This window comes from Danio aesculapii, chromosome 16 (genome assembly GCF_903798145.1).
Source record: "Danio aesculapii chromosome 16, fDanAes4.1, whole genome shotgun sequence".
Lineage (NCBI taxonomy): Eukaryota > Metazoa > Chordata > Actinopteri > Cypriniformes > Danionidae > Danio > Danio aesculapii.
Window position 1 is genome coordinate 8,767,158 of NC_079450.1, and position 14,755 is coordinate 8,781,912.

The 14,755-nt window shown below is 32.4% G+C and overlaps 1 protein-coding gene across 1 annotated transcript in view; it reads left to right on the top strand.

The window, feature by feature from the left end:
* csmd3a (CUB and Sushi multiple domains 3a) overlaps positions 1-14,755 on the top strand; it is a 685,206-nt gene that overhangs the window by 282,558 nt on the left and 387,893 nt on the right. The window contains exons 25-26 of the mRNA XM_056474744.1: positions 5,120-5,246; positions 12,046-12,248. Of these exons, the coding sequence (XP_056330719.1) occupies positions 5,120-5,246; positions 12,046-12,248 (330 nt within the window). The remainder of the gene's footprint in view (positions 1-5,119; positions 5,247-12,045; positions 12,249-14,755) is intronic.

Consider the following 14,755-nt stretch of genomic DNA (forward strand, 5'->3'; position numbering starts at 1 on the left):
TGAACCACACCCCCCCCCCCTCCCCCCTTTATTTCCAAATGCACAAACGCAAATTACCCCCCCCCCCCCTCTCTTCACTTTCAAACCCCCCCCACGTTCTTTACTTTCAAACGTGGGCTTCACTTTCAACTATGATCACCTACCCCCCCGGTCTTCACTTTCAATCGCGATAACTTGTCTGAGGGCCCGTGGCGGCTAGCGGCGCCCCTGAATGACAGTCTTCTATTTTGCATAAAATTGTAGTTTTTAGGAAGGCAGCTGCCTATTTAGTCGTCAAGGTAAAATTTTTACAGCATGAACACCTGCATGACCCCCTGCATGAATTTACTTTTATTTTTTACATTTTTTAATTTGTCACATAAAAGGTCCTATTTCTCCTAAAATGTTGTTTTAGTAGAAAGCTGCAAATGTATTCAGCAAGGTAGAATTAGCATTATAAAGTATTAAAGCCAGTATTAAGCCATTTAAATGACTTTAAATGACTTTATTTTAGAATTAGTGACTTGGTGTTCTATTTTGAATACAATTGTGCTTTAGAATACAGCTATCTAGTCATCAAGGTGAAACTTTAACCAGCATAACCAGTTCTGACCAGCTGTTTATATTTAATTTAATTAATTTATTTATATTTATTTATCTTTTTAAAAATAAATTTTTGGCCTTTTTGCCTTTATTAAGTTGATAGGACAGTATTTCAGACAGGAAGCGAGGTGGGAGAGAGAGAGGGGGTAGGGACGGGAAATGTCCTTGAGCCGGGATTCGAACTCGGGATGCTCTACTGCACCATATGTCATGTTCATTCATTCAGTCATTCATTCATTTTCCTTTGATTTAGTCCCTTATTTATCAGGGGTTGTCACAGCGAAATGAACCACCCAACTATTCGGACATGTTTTACACAGTAGATGCCATTCCAGCCACAACGCAGCCCTGGGAAACATTTTATTTTTAATTTAATTTATTATTATTTTTTTTAATTTAATTTAATTTTATTTTATTTTATTTACTTATTTTTATTATTATTATACATTTTTTATTTATTCATTCATTTATTTTTCTTTGTCTTAGTCCCTTATTTATCAGGGGTTGTCACAGCGGAATGAACCACCAAATGTTCCATCATGTTATACACAGTAGATGCCCTTCCAGCCACAACCCAGCCCTGGGAAATATTTTATTATTTAATTTATTTATTATTTAATTTATTTTTATTTTTTTATTTTTTTTTATTTTATTAATTTTTTTATTTTATTTTTTTATTTTATTTTATTTTAATTAAAAAAAAAAAATTATTCATTAATTTCCCTTTGGCTTAGTCCCTTATTTATCAGGAGTTGTCACAGCGGAATGAACCACCAACTATTCCGACATGTTTTACACAGTAGATGCCCTTCCAGCCACAACCCAGCACTGGGAAATATTTTATTATTTAATTAATATTTTATTTTATTTTATTATTTATTCATTAATTTTCCTTTGTCTTAGTCCCTTATTTATCAGGGTTTGTCACAACGGAATGAACCACCAACTATTCCGACATGTTTTAAGCAGTAGAAATAAATAAACCACTTATCCAGCAAATGTTTTACACAGTGGATGCCCTTCTAGCTGCAACCCATCACTGGGAAACATCCATACTCATTAATTTACACACACTACCCAATTCACCTATACCATGTCTTTGGACTGTGGGGGAAATCGGAGCAGTCGGAGGAAACCCACACGAACACAGGTAGAACATACAAACTCCACACAGAAATGCCAACTGACCTCGCCAAGGCTCGAACCAGCGACCTTCTTGCTGTAAGGCGATTGTGCTACCCACTGCATCACCGTGACGCCTTATTTTATTTTATTTTATTCATTCATTGATTTATTTTTCTTTGTTTTAGTTCTTTATTTATCAGAGGTTGTCACAGCGGAATGAACCACCAACTATTCAGACATGTTTTACACAGTAGATGCCCTTCCAGCCACAACCCAGTCCTAGGAAACATTTTATTTTATTATTTTTAATTTAATTTAATTTAATTTAATTTAATTTTTAACTTTAATTTTAATTTTAATTTTAACTTAATTAAATTTTTACTTTACTTAATTTTTACTTTACTTAATTTTTACTTTACTTAATTTTTACTTAATTTAATTTTTACTTTTTTATTTAATTTTATTTTATTTTATTTTATTTTATTTTGCAAGGTTTCAATTATTTTAAAATGCTGCTTAAGTAGTCAAAAAGGTGCAGTACCAACCAGCAAAACCAGTTCTAACCAGCATAAACCAGCCTGGACCATATGCCAGTGTTTTATTCAGCAGAGAATTTCCACTGCTGCTATTTTCCCCTCTCAGAATCAGCCACTTACAAGCTTCCATTTCACTTGAAATGCTGCCTTAGTAGACTGCTGCTGATGTAGTCAACAAGGTAGATCACAATGCTTTCAGCAAAGAGCTCAAGTCCTGAAACACAAACTATGAAAGAATCTGAAGTTGATTGGTTTCATAGAGTCATCAATATTTATGGCAGTCCAGTGCGATGCTCAGATTTTGTATGATGAAATTGATGAACAATAGTGCAGTCAGAATGAAGTTAGCCGTTCTCTCTGTAAACAGAAATCCGGTGAGCAGATGCTGGAAGCTTGCCTCGGGGGTCTACTTGCTCTTATGACAGCGCCTTGGGAATTTCAACATCAAAATGGTGCACGTCGAGCCTGTGCTAAATATTTCATGCAAAAGCTAGCTGATAAATGCTCGCTATATACAGCTACTTTCCCTCTTCACAAAACGGATCGCATGCAATTACGAAGTGCAATATGAAATATTAATTTTACTAAAAGTTCTAGAGTTTTCCCTTTGATCCTATTAAAAGAGTGATTAGGGATGTTTGCTATTTTTGGTCATTTATTATTAGTCATTAGTCCTGCATGTGTGGATTATATCTGGTGGCTTGTATGTTAGTTCAGTAATTGTTTGACATATTAATCTGACTGTTTTATAGCCTCTATATTGTCATAGGCATGCACTATTTTTTATTTTAGCATATTAACATAATTAAAATTTGTGGTGGGGGTGTTTATTTGTTTGTTTGTTTATTTGCTATGTTAATTTTTATTAAAAAAATGTTTTATTTAATTTTTGTTTTGTTTTTTAACCACAAGCTTTTTTTTCTTTTTAAAACAATTAAAATTTGTGGTGGGGTGTTTTAGTTTGTTTTATGTTTGTGTATTATTATTATTTTTTTTTTTTGCTATTTTACTTTATTTTACTTATTTTTTTTATGTCATTTTTTAACCATGAGCTATTTTACTTTTAACGCAATTAAAATTTGTGGTGGAGTGTTTATTTAGTTTGTTTTTTGTTTATTTATTTATTTATTTATTTGTTTGCTATTTTACTTTTTTATTTTATTTTATTCTATTTTTTTTAAATGTTATTTTTTAAACCATGAGCTATTTTACTTTTAACACAACTAAAATTTGTGATGGAGGTGTTTATTTTGTTTGTTTTTTGTTTGTTTATTTTTTGCTATTTAACTTTTTAATTTAATTTAATTTGATAAAAATTCTCTCTTTTCTGAATCTCTTTTCTTTTTAATCTTTTAAATCATTCTATTTTATTTTTAACACAATTAAATGTGCAGTGGGTGTGTTTATTTATTTATGTGTGTTTGTTTATTTGTTTGCAACTTTACTTTTCATTTTATTTTATTTTTTACCAATAGCAATGTTATTTTCAAGGGGGGACTAGGAACATTTAAAAATGACAGAAAATACCTGGTGCACTTTTAATGTGAACTCTTAGAAATGCTGAAAGATGCATTTTTGATAGATAGTCTTAGCCTCCCAAATAAACCAGCCTAAATTTATTTGTTTATTTATTTGCTAGTTTATTTTATTTTTATTTTATTTGTCTGTCTGTTTATTTATTAATTTTAAAAAAATTGTATTCGTTCGTTCACCGTTCGTTCATTTATTTTTTTTTACCAAAAGCAAAGTTATTTTATTTAATTTTTAATAATTCATATCAATAATCAAATTTGATATTTCCCCCCATTCAGAATAGATGGATCAGATAGATGGATGGATGGATGGATGGATGGATTGACTTGTGCAAAAGTCATTGGCTGCATCCGAAACCACATACTTCCATACTATATAGTACGCTAAAATCAGTGTGCGAGCCGAGTAGTATGTCCGAATTTATTTAATTCAATAATCAGTATGCGAAAAGTACTCGGATGACTGACTACTTCTGGTGAGATTCTAAAGTGCGCATCCCATGCACGCTGCGCCATCTCATAATGCCCTGCGAGAGAATTCATGAATAGGAGTGAAACGACGCAACTGATGATGGTAGGTCACGTGACGATGACAAAGCGGTGGATGTAGTACGTCCGAATTCCATTCATACTGCTCACATTCATACTGTATAGAACATACTTTTCTTATGGCCGAGTAGTACACTAAATTCAAATGCAGTAGCTACTAAGTAGTGATTTTGGACGCAGCCTTAGCCTCCCAAAGCTGATGGTGGTGGCCTAAGACTCTTGCACAGCACTGTATATAGACCTTTATATGTTTCTTGAGCATTTGTCTGGCTCTATTATATTACCATGTAACGACAGCAGTTTTCCTTGTCACCTGTTCACTCATGAGATCAGCATTTGCTCCAGCTGATCTATAATGCAGTACAGAAACAAGTGCTTTAATGAGTGATGTAGTGCAGATATTGTGTCTGAGCCACATCGTAATGAATATGATAATGCTTCCTTTATTTTTTATTTTTTGTGTGTGTGATATATGCAGCGGTCTTGTGCTTTTCATGCAAGACCGCGCTCATAAATAATGTGGACAGAGTTTTAACATTAATTAATGACATGCACAAGGAGCATACTTAAAAGCGGCGTCTCGTGCATGCATAATTGCGGCCCATTGTTGCATTGGCACGTCGGGATGGTGAGGGGGTGGCGTGGTCGTGTCAGATCCAGCAACCAGAGTTTTTTTTTTCCAGTCTCCACAGAGCTCATCATTAACGGCAGAGAAAGAAAAGCTCTAACTGAATACATCATTGTCGTGGGTGGGAGTTTGACAGCGCAATAACTTCTTGTTTTGATCTATTGTAGCGGAGTGTGGGGGAAGTTTTAAAGGTGAGTCATCTGGACGGATACTGTCTCCCGGATACCCGTTTCCGTATGACAACAACCTCCGCTGCACGTGGACCATCGAGGTGGACTCTGGTAACACTGTCAGGTGAATTATGCACTGTCAGAAATCCAACTCTCAATTACAGTAGATAAGGATGAACTGAACAGTCAAGTGGACTGTAGATAAAAGGTTGATGATGTAGTAAATAAAATATTAACTAAAGTCAGTTTAGAGCATAAAATTTACTTTTGTATTTTGTGTATGAAAAGTGCTATGATGATGATGATGATGATGATGATGATAATAATGATAATAATAATAATAATGATAATAATAAAATAATAATATTAATAATAATAATATTGATGATAATAATAATAATAATAATAAGTATAATTATAATAACAATAATAAAATAATAATAGTGATAATGATTATAATAATAATAATAATAATAATAAGTATAATTATAATAACAATAATAAAATAATAATAGTGATAATGATAATAATAATAATAATAATAATAATAATAATAATAATAATAATATTTTATTAAAAATTATACGTATTATTATTAGTAGTACAAAAATTATTTATTATTATTATTATTATTATAAGTATAATAATAATAATAATAATAATAATAATAATAATAATAATAATAATAACAATAAAAATATTAATTATAATACATTTTACTACTACTAATAATACTTATTATTATTTTTATTTTATTATTATTAGTACTATTATTATAAACAATAATAATACTTATTATTGTTATTATTAATAAAAATAATACTAATACTACTACTACTACTACTACTACTACTACTACTAATAATAATAATAATAATAATAATAATAATAATAATAATAATAAAAAGAAGAATAAGAAGAATGGGAATAATAATAAGTAATAATAGTAGTAGTAGTAAAATTATTTATTGTTATTATGATTATTATTATTTATTTTTTATTATAAGTATAATAATAATTATATTATTATTATTATTATTAGTAGTAGTAGTAGTAGTAGTAAAAATATTTATTATTATTAATAATAAGAAGAAGAAGAAGAAAAATGGGAATAATATTAAGTATTATTATTATTATTATTATAAGTAGTAGTAGTAAAATTATTTATTACTATTATTATTATTAATAATAATATAAATATTATAATTATTGTCATTAATAAATAATTCAATTCTTTTTTTACTAGCCATCCATATCCCTATTTTTGTCAAAAATACATGATTATGAATACTTGTATGTACATACATACTGCTTTCATATTATTAATGGACAGTTTTTGCTAAATACAATGTAATCAGACTTTAGCTTTTGGTATATTTATTTGAGTAAAAAAAACACAAAACAAAGCATAAATGCCAGGGTGTCCCAAACCCCCCTCAGACCCCTAGGGGTTAAAATAATTTGTGACGTTGGACAGAATTTGCGATGACTTTATTATTTGTTATTCATAAATGATAAATGGCTTAGCTCTGTGTAGTGTCTTCAATTAGATTTGTTATAAAAGTTATGTCAAGTCAACATTGTAGTGATTATTAGATCATTACATTCCTTCTATTTCAGCAGATGCACAACTTATTTTGGTGGAGGTAATTCTCTGTAACCATCACTAAACTGATACTCAAGTTAATGAACTAGGAATGTTCTACATTGTTATTATTATAATATCAGTCTCATATTAACTGAACTCTCCTGTAGTCCTAGAATTTGGTATGCAACATTTGTCCTTCAGGTCAAAAATGCCCCGTCTTTACTGAACCGTTAAAATTAAGTGGCTAAATTTAATTTTAAGCCTCAAATCAAATATTTTGGATTAAGAAACAAATTCATCTTCATCACGAACTATGTGAATGTCTAAGGCCCTGTTTACACTACTACATTTTAGTTTTAAAACGCACAAGTTTTGCAACGGTTATGCCATCCGTCCTCACTACGCCTGAGTTTTCGTGCCCCGAAAACGGATCGTTTTGGAAACGCTGGAGAGGCCGTATTCATTCTAAAACACTGCTGCTCCGTCTCAGTGTGGATGGGGAAAAACTGAGATATCTGAAAATGGAGGCTGGGCTGTAGATGTTAACCTTGAAATGAAAAACAAACTCCTTAGGAAACTCCTTGGTAAATCTTCAAAGGGACCCTGTACTTTATAACCTCATTCACATCACCCTGGCTATGCTGTTTCACTATCTTAACAATAAAACAAAAACATATAAGGAACTGTCAATTTTCATTTTGATATTAGCAACTTAACAGACACCAAAAATATTGAGGCGTCATGTAGCTGCATAATATTGACCGTCATCTTCATGCATATTTATAACAAAACAGAGCCGACAACATTACTGCCTCCTTTCATTTTCATTGAAAATATGAAACATACCCTCTCTTTCATTGAATATCACTTTTAATAATCAATAATGGCCATTATGAAAGTATAACATACAATAAGTTTATACATAAAGGCAAGCAGTCAGTCATATGTGCAGAATCAGTGTCCGTGGTTACATTAATGAATATATTAACCTAAGCGCTCAGCCAAAACACGTTACCTGAGAACAAGTAATAGATTCAAAAGACCAAAGTCGGGGAATATGTCGCTAGATAGAGACAAGATGAATTAAATATCACGTTTAACAAATATAGTGAGATTAGATCCATCGGTGGATCCTTGATGAACAGTCCGACGCGCACCGCTCTCATATGGGTATGCTCAAAGCACGCAGCAGTGCATGCCAGAGGGTGTGTATGGTCACGTGATGTGCGTTTTTACCGTTTTAATGTAGACGCAGATTTGTTCAGAAACGCTGGGTGAAACGCTAGTGTGGATGCTGATCGTTTTCGTTCTAAAACACCATTTTAAAACTAAAACGTGTTAGTGTAAACGGGGCCCAAGTTTTCCCTCATCAGTGTGGAGTTTTTCATCAACGTTTAGCAATAGACAGCGATAAAGCGATAGTTCACATTAAAAATTGCCTCACCATTCATTATTCCTCATGCAGTTTTAAACCTTTATCAATTTCTTTCTTCTGTTGAATGCAAAAGAGGATATTTTGGACAAAAAAAAAAAAAAATCCATTGACTTCCATGCTATAACCCCCCCCCCCCCCACCCCCCACCCCCATAAAAAAAAGGAAAAAAAACATAATCTTTTGTCTTTAACAAAAGAAACTCAAAACTTAGTTAAGAGTCAATGACGACATAATTATCATTTTTGTGTGAACTATCCCTTTAATATTTTGAATTCACATATCTTTTAATACTATGTTTGATTTTAAGCACATATTCTAAGTTGAAACCAGAAAGCCTATGAGTCCTCAACCTGCTTGCATCAAATTAGAATTTTCTCTTCATCATCATCTTTTTTTTTTTTTTCTTGCAGTGTTTATTAACCCGCAGATGGAAATGTAGCTCATTAAGTCACTGGCAATAGATCAATTCATATTTTAGCCTGACGCATACTGTCAGTGTCTTAGTGATATCGAGGCTCGGAGAGCTGAAAGCTATAATGGGTATTTAGAGACTCGGTTCAAGGCATTCATTAGAGGAATTGCAGAGGAAAGAGTCGAGCTTATTAATGTTAAAGAGATTGCATCAACCCTGACCTGAAGTGAAGTATAATCCACCTACAGTACAATACTCGGAAAATGTCCTTTTATTTTGATTGAGGCCTTTGATCTGTTTACAGCGTGTTTACGCGTTTACATTAGTCTTCTTTTGATGAGGTTTGAAGTATGCGTTAAATAAATAATGGTAAAAGGTCCCATTAATTATTGTTAGCTAATGCATTAACTTCAGCTAAGGATGAGCAATGTATTTGTTACAGTATTATTCATCTTTTATGGCATTTAATGCAAATAGAACTATTATTATTAGTGTTAGTAGAATTAATTACTGTTTAACTTTACCATTATTAATGGTAAAAGGTCCCATTTATTATTGTTAGCTAATGCATTAACTTAAATTAAGAATGAGCAATGCACTTATTATAGTATTAATTAATCCTAATCATAGTTAAATCAAATGGAACCTTTAGTATTATAACTGTTAGTAGAATTAATTACTAATAAGTATAGCTTTAGAACTTTATACATGCATTAAAACCATTTGCATTGGTTGGTACAGTAATGTATATTAATGAAGTGTTATTAATAAAGAATATTTAACTATTGTGGAACAAAATGAAACCAATTCAGCTAAATATAATAAGAAACAAATGTAAGTAATTTGGATTTATTACTGAGTATTTGTCTGCGAGTTATCTGTATTAATTAATCTTTAATTCTAGTAATACAACTTTAATTTATTATTGTTATTAAAGTTTAGATTTAAAAATGTGATGCATTATAAATATTTGCACCGGTTGTCACAGTAATGTTTATTAATGAAGTAGACTAATGCTAAAACATCAAACATTTGTGGAACAAAATGAAACTAAATCAACAGAATATAATAAGTAAATAATTGCAGTAATTTGGTTGGATTCCTGAGTATTTATCTGTATGGTATCTGTATTAATTCATATTTAATGATAAAACAATAACAAATATAATGTCAATACAAATGCAACAACAAAAGCAACATTTGAATGTATTACTGTTAGCAAAAGTTTACTTGTGAACGTGATGCATGCATTAAAACTATTTGCATTGGTTGGGACAGTAATGTTTATCATCGAAGTGGACTAATGCTAAAACATTGAACTATTGTGGATCAAAATGGAACCAAGGCAAGGCAAGTTTATTTATATAGCACATTTCATAGATAGTGGCAATTCAAAGTGCTTTACATAAACAGGAATAAAAGAGACAAGTATAAGAAAAATAAAAACAAATAATAAAAATGATTTAAAACAGATTAAAATGTGTTAAAACAGGTTATAGAAGAATTAAACGGAGAGAAAAACATAATAGTGCGATCTGCTGAACCAATTCAGCAGAATATGCTGCAAGTAAAAAAATGTCAGTATTATAATTTAATTGGATTACTGAGAATTTGTTTGTAAAGTATCTGTATCAATTCATATTTAATGATAATAAAAAATATATACAAATGCACCTGCAACAAAAACAACATTTGAAGGTATTACTATTAGTAAAAGTGTTCGTTTATACATGCAATGCATGCATTAAAAAACTATTTGCATTGGTTGGTACAGTAATGTTTATTAATGAGGTGGACTAATGATAAAACATTAAACTATTGTGGAACAAAATGGAACCAGTTAAGCAGAATATACTGTAAATAATGAATGTCAGTACTGTAATTTAATTGCATTAGTGAGTATTTATTTCTTAAGTATCTGTATTAATTCATATTTAATCATAATACAAGTAATTATAATTTTAATACCAATGCCACTTCAACAAAAACAACATTGGAATTTATTGCTGTTGGTGAAAGTTTACATTTAAAATGTGATGCATGCATAAATAATATTTAGTGTATACATATATATATATATATATATATATATATATATATATATATATATATATATATATGTATATGTATCGGTATATATATATATCGGTATATATTTGTATCGGTATATATTTGGTAAATATCAGTTGTTACTGTAATGTTTATTAATGTAGTGATTAATTGGTATTATAGAATAAAATTGAACCAGCTCAACAGAATATAAGTAAAAAATATAAGTACTTTGATTGGATTAGTGTATTGTCTGTAAAGTATCTGTTTATATTTAATGATAATACAATGCATTTAAACATGTAATACATGCTAGCAATTTGGAAGTAATCTGGTTTTATTACTGACTATTTGTGTGTAAATGTCTACTACTACTGACATCAACAACGCAACTTTGTAATGTATGTTGCCAGATTGAGGGAAAAAAGCTTCAAGATTTGAATATTTCGTCAGTTGTGTGAGGTGATGAGCTTCATACAAGATCTGGCAACTTGACAAACATGAACAAAAATAAATTTTTCATAACTAGATTGTAAATGTGTTTATAATAAAACGGGACGGTGTTGCAAGGTATGTTTTAATGATAATTAAAAAAGAATCTGATTGGATTACTGAGTATTTGTCTGTTAAGCCTCAGTCACACTACGAGCGATTATCAGCGGTAAAGCGATAAGCGACTGTTTATTTCAACTGAGAGTGAGCTACTTCTGGCTACTTCTGTCTACGTGAGCGATAGCGTCCGTTGTCAACCAGGTGGGCATGTCCAGCGATGTGACAAAGCTCTTTCTTGAGCGTCAGCCAATAGGAGCATCTGTAGAGCTCACGTGATCCTCTCCCAGCTCGCTCAGAGGCTGGTTGTATTCTCCGTGCTGTAGACCTACATAGACCTGTTGCAGCAGGTCACCACCCAAAGCGACAGGCAGCTACAAAGTCGCTTCTGGTGTGAATGAGGCATAAATGGCTATTACTACTGACGTTACTACTGTCTTCGCAGAAATCAACAGCACAACTTTGTAATGTATGTTGCCAGATTGAGAGGAAAAAATGCTTCAAAATTTGGATAATTTGTCAATTGTGTGAGGTGATGAACAAGGTCTGGCAACTTGACAAGCATGGACAAAAATCATTTTTGTGAAAATAGATACAAATTCTATAACATAGAGTCTATAACAAAACGAAAGGGTGAGTCTGAAATATGGGAGTGTTAATGATCTGTTAATGATACCTGGTATCCATTACATTTAAACATGAATAGATGCATTAAATATATTTGCATTAGTCGTTAAAGTAATGTTTATTATTGTAGTGATGGAACTATTGTGGAACAAAATGGAACCAAAACAGAATATCAGTAAATAATTGAAGTAATTTGATTGGATTACTGAGCATTTGTCTTTCACAGAGTCTGAATCAGGCTTAACTGAGATCTGTTTCTTTAGTCTGCAGTTCCTGGCGTTTGATACTGAAGCGTCGCATGATATCCTGAAGGTTTGGGATGGCCACCCGGAAAACGAGATGGCGCTGAAGGAAGTGAGCGGTTCGCTGTTACCTGACGGCATTCACAGCACTCTCAATGTGGTCACCATCCAGTTTGAGACAGACTTCTACATTAGCAAATCTGGTTTTGCCATTGACTTCTCAAGTAAGTAACTTTATGAATGTATTTATTTAAATATTTATTTGAAATCAGTTCAACACTGAGGTAGCAAGTAAAATTAAAAAGGTCACGACTAATGAAGCCATTTAAGTGAATGGCAATGCATCATTAGTTGGAGTGCATGGCGTGACAGAAATTTGTTATAATATTTTGAACTGGAGTCATTTTTAAAATAGGGTAATGGTGTATATGTGCATTCTGTTAAAATTAGAGTTGGTTCGGTTGATTCCTCTGTAATGAAGCATTTCAGTACACATATTGTACAAGGTTGTTTGTTTCTGGGAGGTTACATTGGTGCATAAAATTAAAATCCAAATGTTTTATTGTTTTCAGAAGACTAAGTGGTGGTAAAGTTTTTAAAACTTTTAATAGAGGATTACCAAGCTCACCAAGGCAACATTTTTTTTATCCCAAATAAAGTTTAAAAAAAGTAATACAATGGTCCCTCGCTATAACACGGTTCACCTTTTGCGGCCTTACACTTTGCAGATTTTTTGGTTAGAGCACATTGTGTTCTGCGTTCCTGTAGACCAGGGATCACCAAACTTGTTCTTGGAGGTCCGGTGTCCTGCAGATTTTTGCTCCGACCCTAATCAAACACACCTGATCAAGTTAATTAAGGTCTTACTTGGTAGGTATACTTGAAACACCCAGGCAGGTTTGTTGAGGCAAGTTGGAGCTAAATCCTGCAGGGCACCAGCCTCCAGCAACAAGATTGGTGACCTCTGCTGTAGACCATTGTCATTCAGGGCCCTATCATACACCCGGCATAATAAAGCGCAAGACGTGTTTTCACAACGTGTTGCTATTTTCAGACCAACGCAACTCTAATTTTCCCATTTTCCGCCTTGATGTTTAAATAACAAATCCATTTGTGCCACTTTGTGTACTCATGGTTGTTTCGGTCTAGAAAATAGGTGTGTTAAGGCGCATTGTTGGCACATTGCTGTTTTAAGGAACTAATATAGACTGCGCAATAGACCAGCTGAAAGCAGGTCCAGCGCAGAGCACGTTAGTTGTGCGCCTCATTTACACATTCCTTAAAACAGGGGTGTCCAAACTCAGTCCTGAAGGGCCAGTGTCCTGGTGAGTTTAGCTTCAACTTGCCTCCACACACCTGCAGGAAGTTTCTAGTATATCTAGTAAGAGCTTGATTAGCTGGTTCAGGTGTGTTTGATTAGGGTTGGAGCTAAACTCTCCAGGACACCGGCCCTCCGGGACCGAGTTTGGACATCCCTGGCTTAAAACATGCAGGCTGTACAGCAATACACAAATATCTTTACAAATAAAAAAAGAAAGGATCAAAATATTTTAAAAAATTATTATTTTCAACATAAATTTAAAAACCACTGCCTCCATGCCTTCATCTCGGTGGGCTTTTTTTAGTTTATTCATGACAATTAGCTTTGGTGTAATGTTATTATTAGTAGTAGTATTTATTTAATGCATATTTATATTTGTGTTATTAAAAACAAGGAAAAAACAAAAACATTGGAGGAGGCTCATTCTTTATCCTCGCGCTGCAAATGGTCTGTCGGTTTTCTCGCCAGTGAAGTATTCGGGTTTTCCACTTACAAAGTCCACTATTTACTACATTGTGGCATTACTTGCTTAAATATTTTAGGGGAACGAGTTTACTCACTTTAAATAAAGTCAGCTACTTGTTTTAAAATCATGAGGTTTAGTCACTTATTTTATGTAAAGTCAACTAATCACTTTTTTTTTACTGTGTTTAGTATTTAACACATCTTTGCTGAACAAAAGTAGTCATTTTTTTATTCATAGGTACTTCATATACCTTGAATATGTAATTTATAGGTGTTCACTTGGCAGAAAATATTTCAGCATTGTCTTGTGTTTTTATTATTATTATTATTAGGGATATCCATATGCGATCAACTGATCGGAAATCGGGCCCGATCATGTGGTTTCAGACTCGGATCAGAATCAGATCTTACCTCCCAATCAGGACTCCAATATATGTATATTTATATATTCTCATTATTTTTTAACACATCTATAGTTAGGCACAGAGTTAGACCTCTTTCTTGACGTCACAGAAACAGCAACGTGTGGGGCATGACATCACATGACCGAGATGCTATTGGTTAAATGCCGGAAAAGTAAAAAACGGAAGCAGCTTGAACCGGAAAGCACGAGTATGTCTGCGGTCTGGAGATATTATAAAGTTGATGACGACAACATTGCCATAGCAAACTGTGAGATATGTAAACTTGGGATTGCCTGCCAGGTAGTTTAAGTTGAGGTGCTATTTGTTTTTATATTACATTCCTTTTATATTTAATGTTGCACCAAAGTCCAAAAGTGACGGATTGATGTTATTTATTACTTGATTGTTCAAGCTTCCTCACAGAAGTGCTCTGTTTGTTAACAGAGTTGTTGAATGTTAAAATCAGGTGAATTAAATTAAGAAATAAGGAACATCCTGGATCTGTTTCTTCACTGTTCTTTATTTTTTTTATGTATTATAG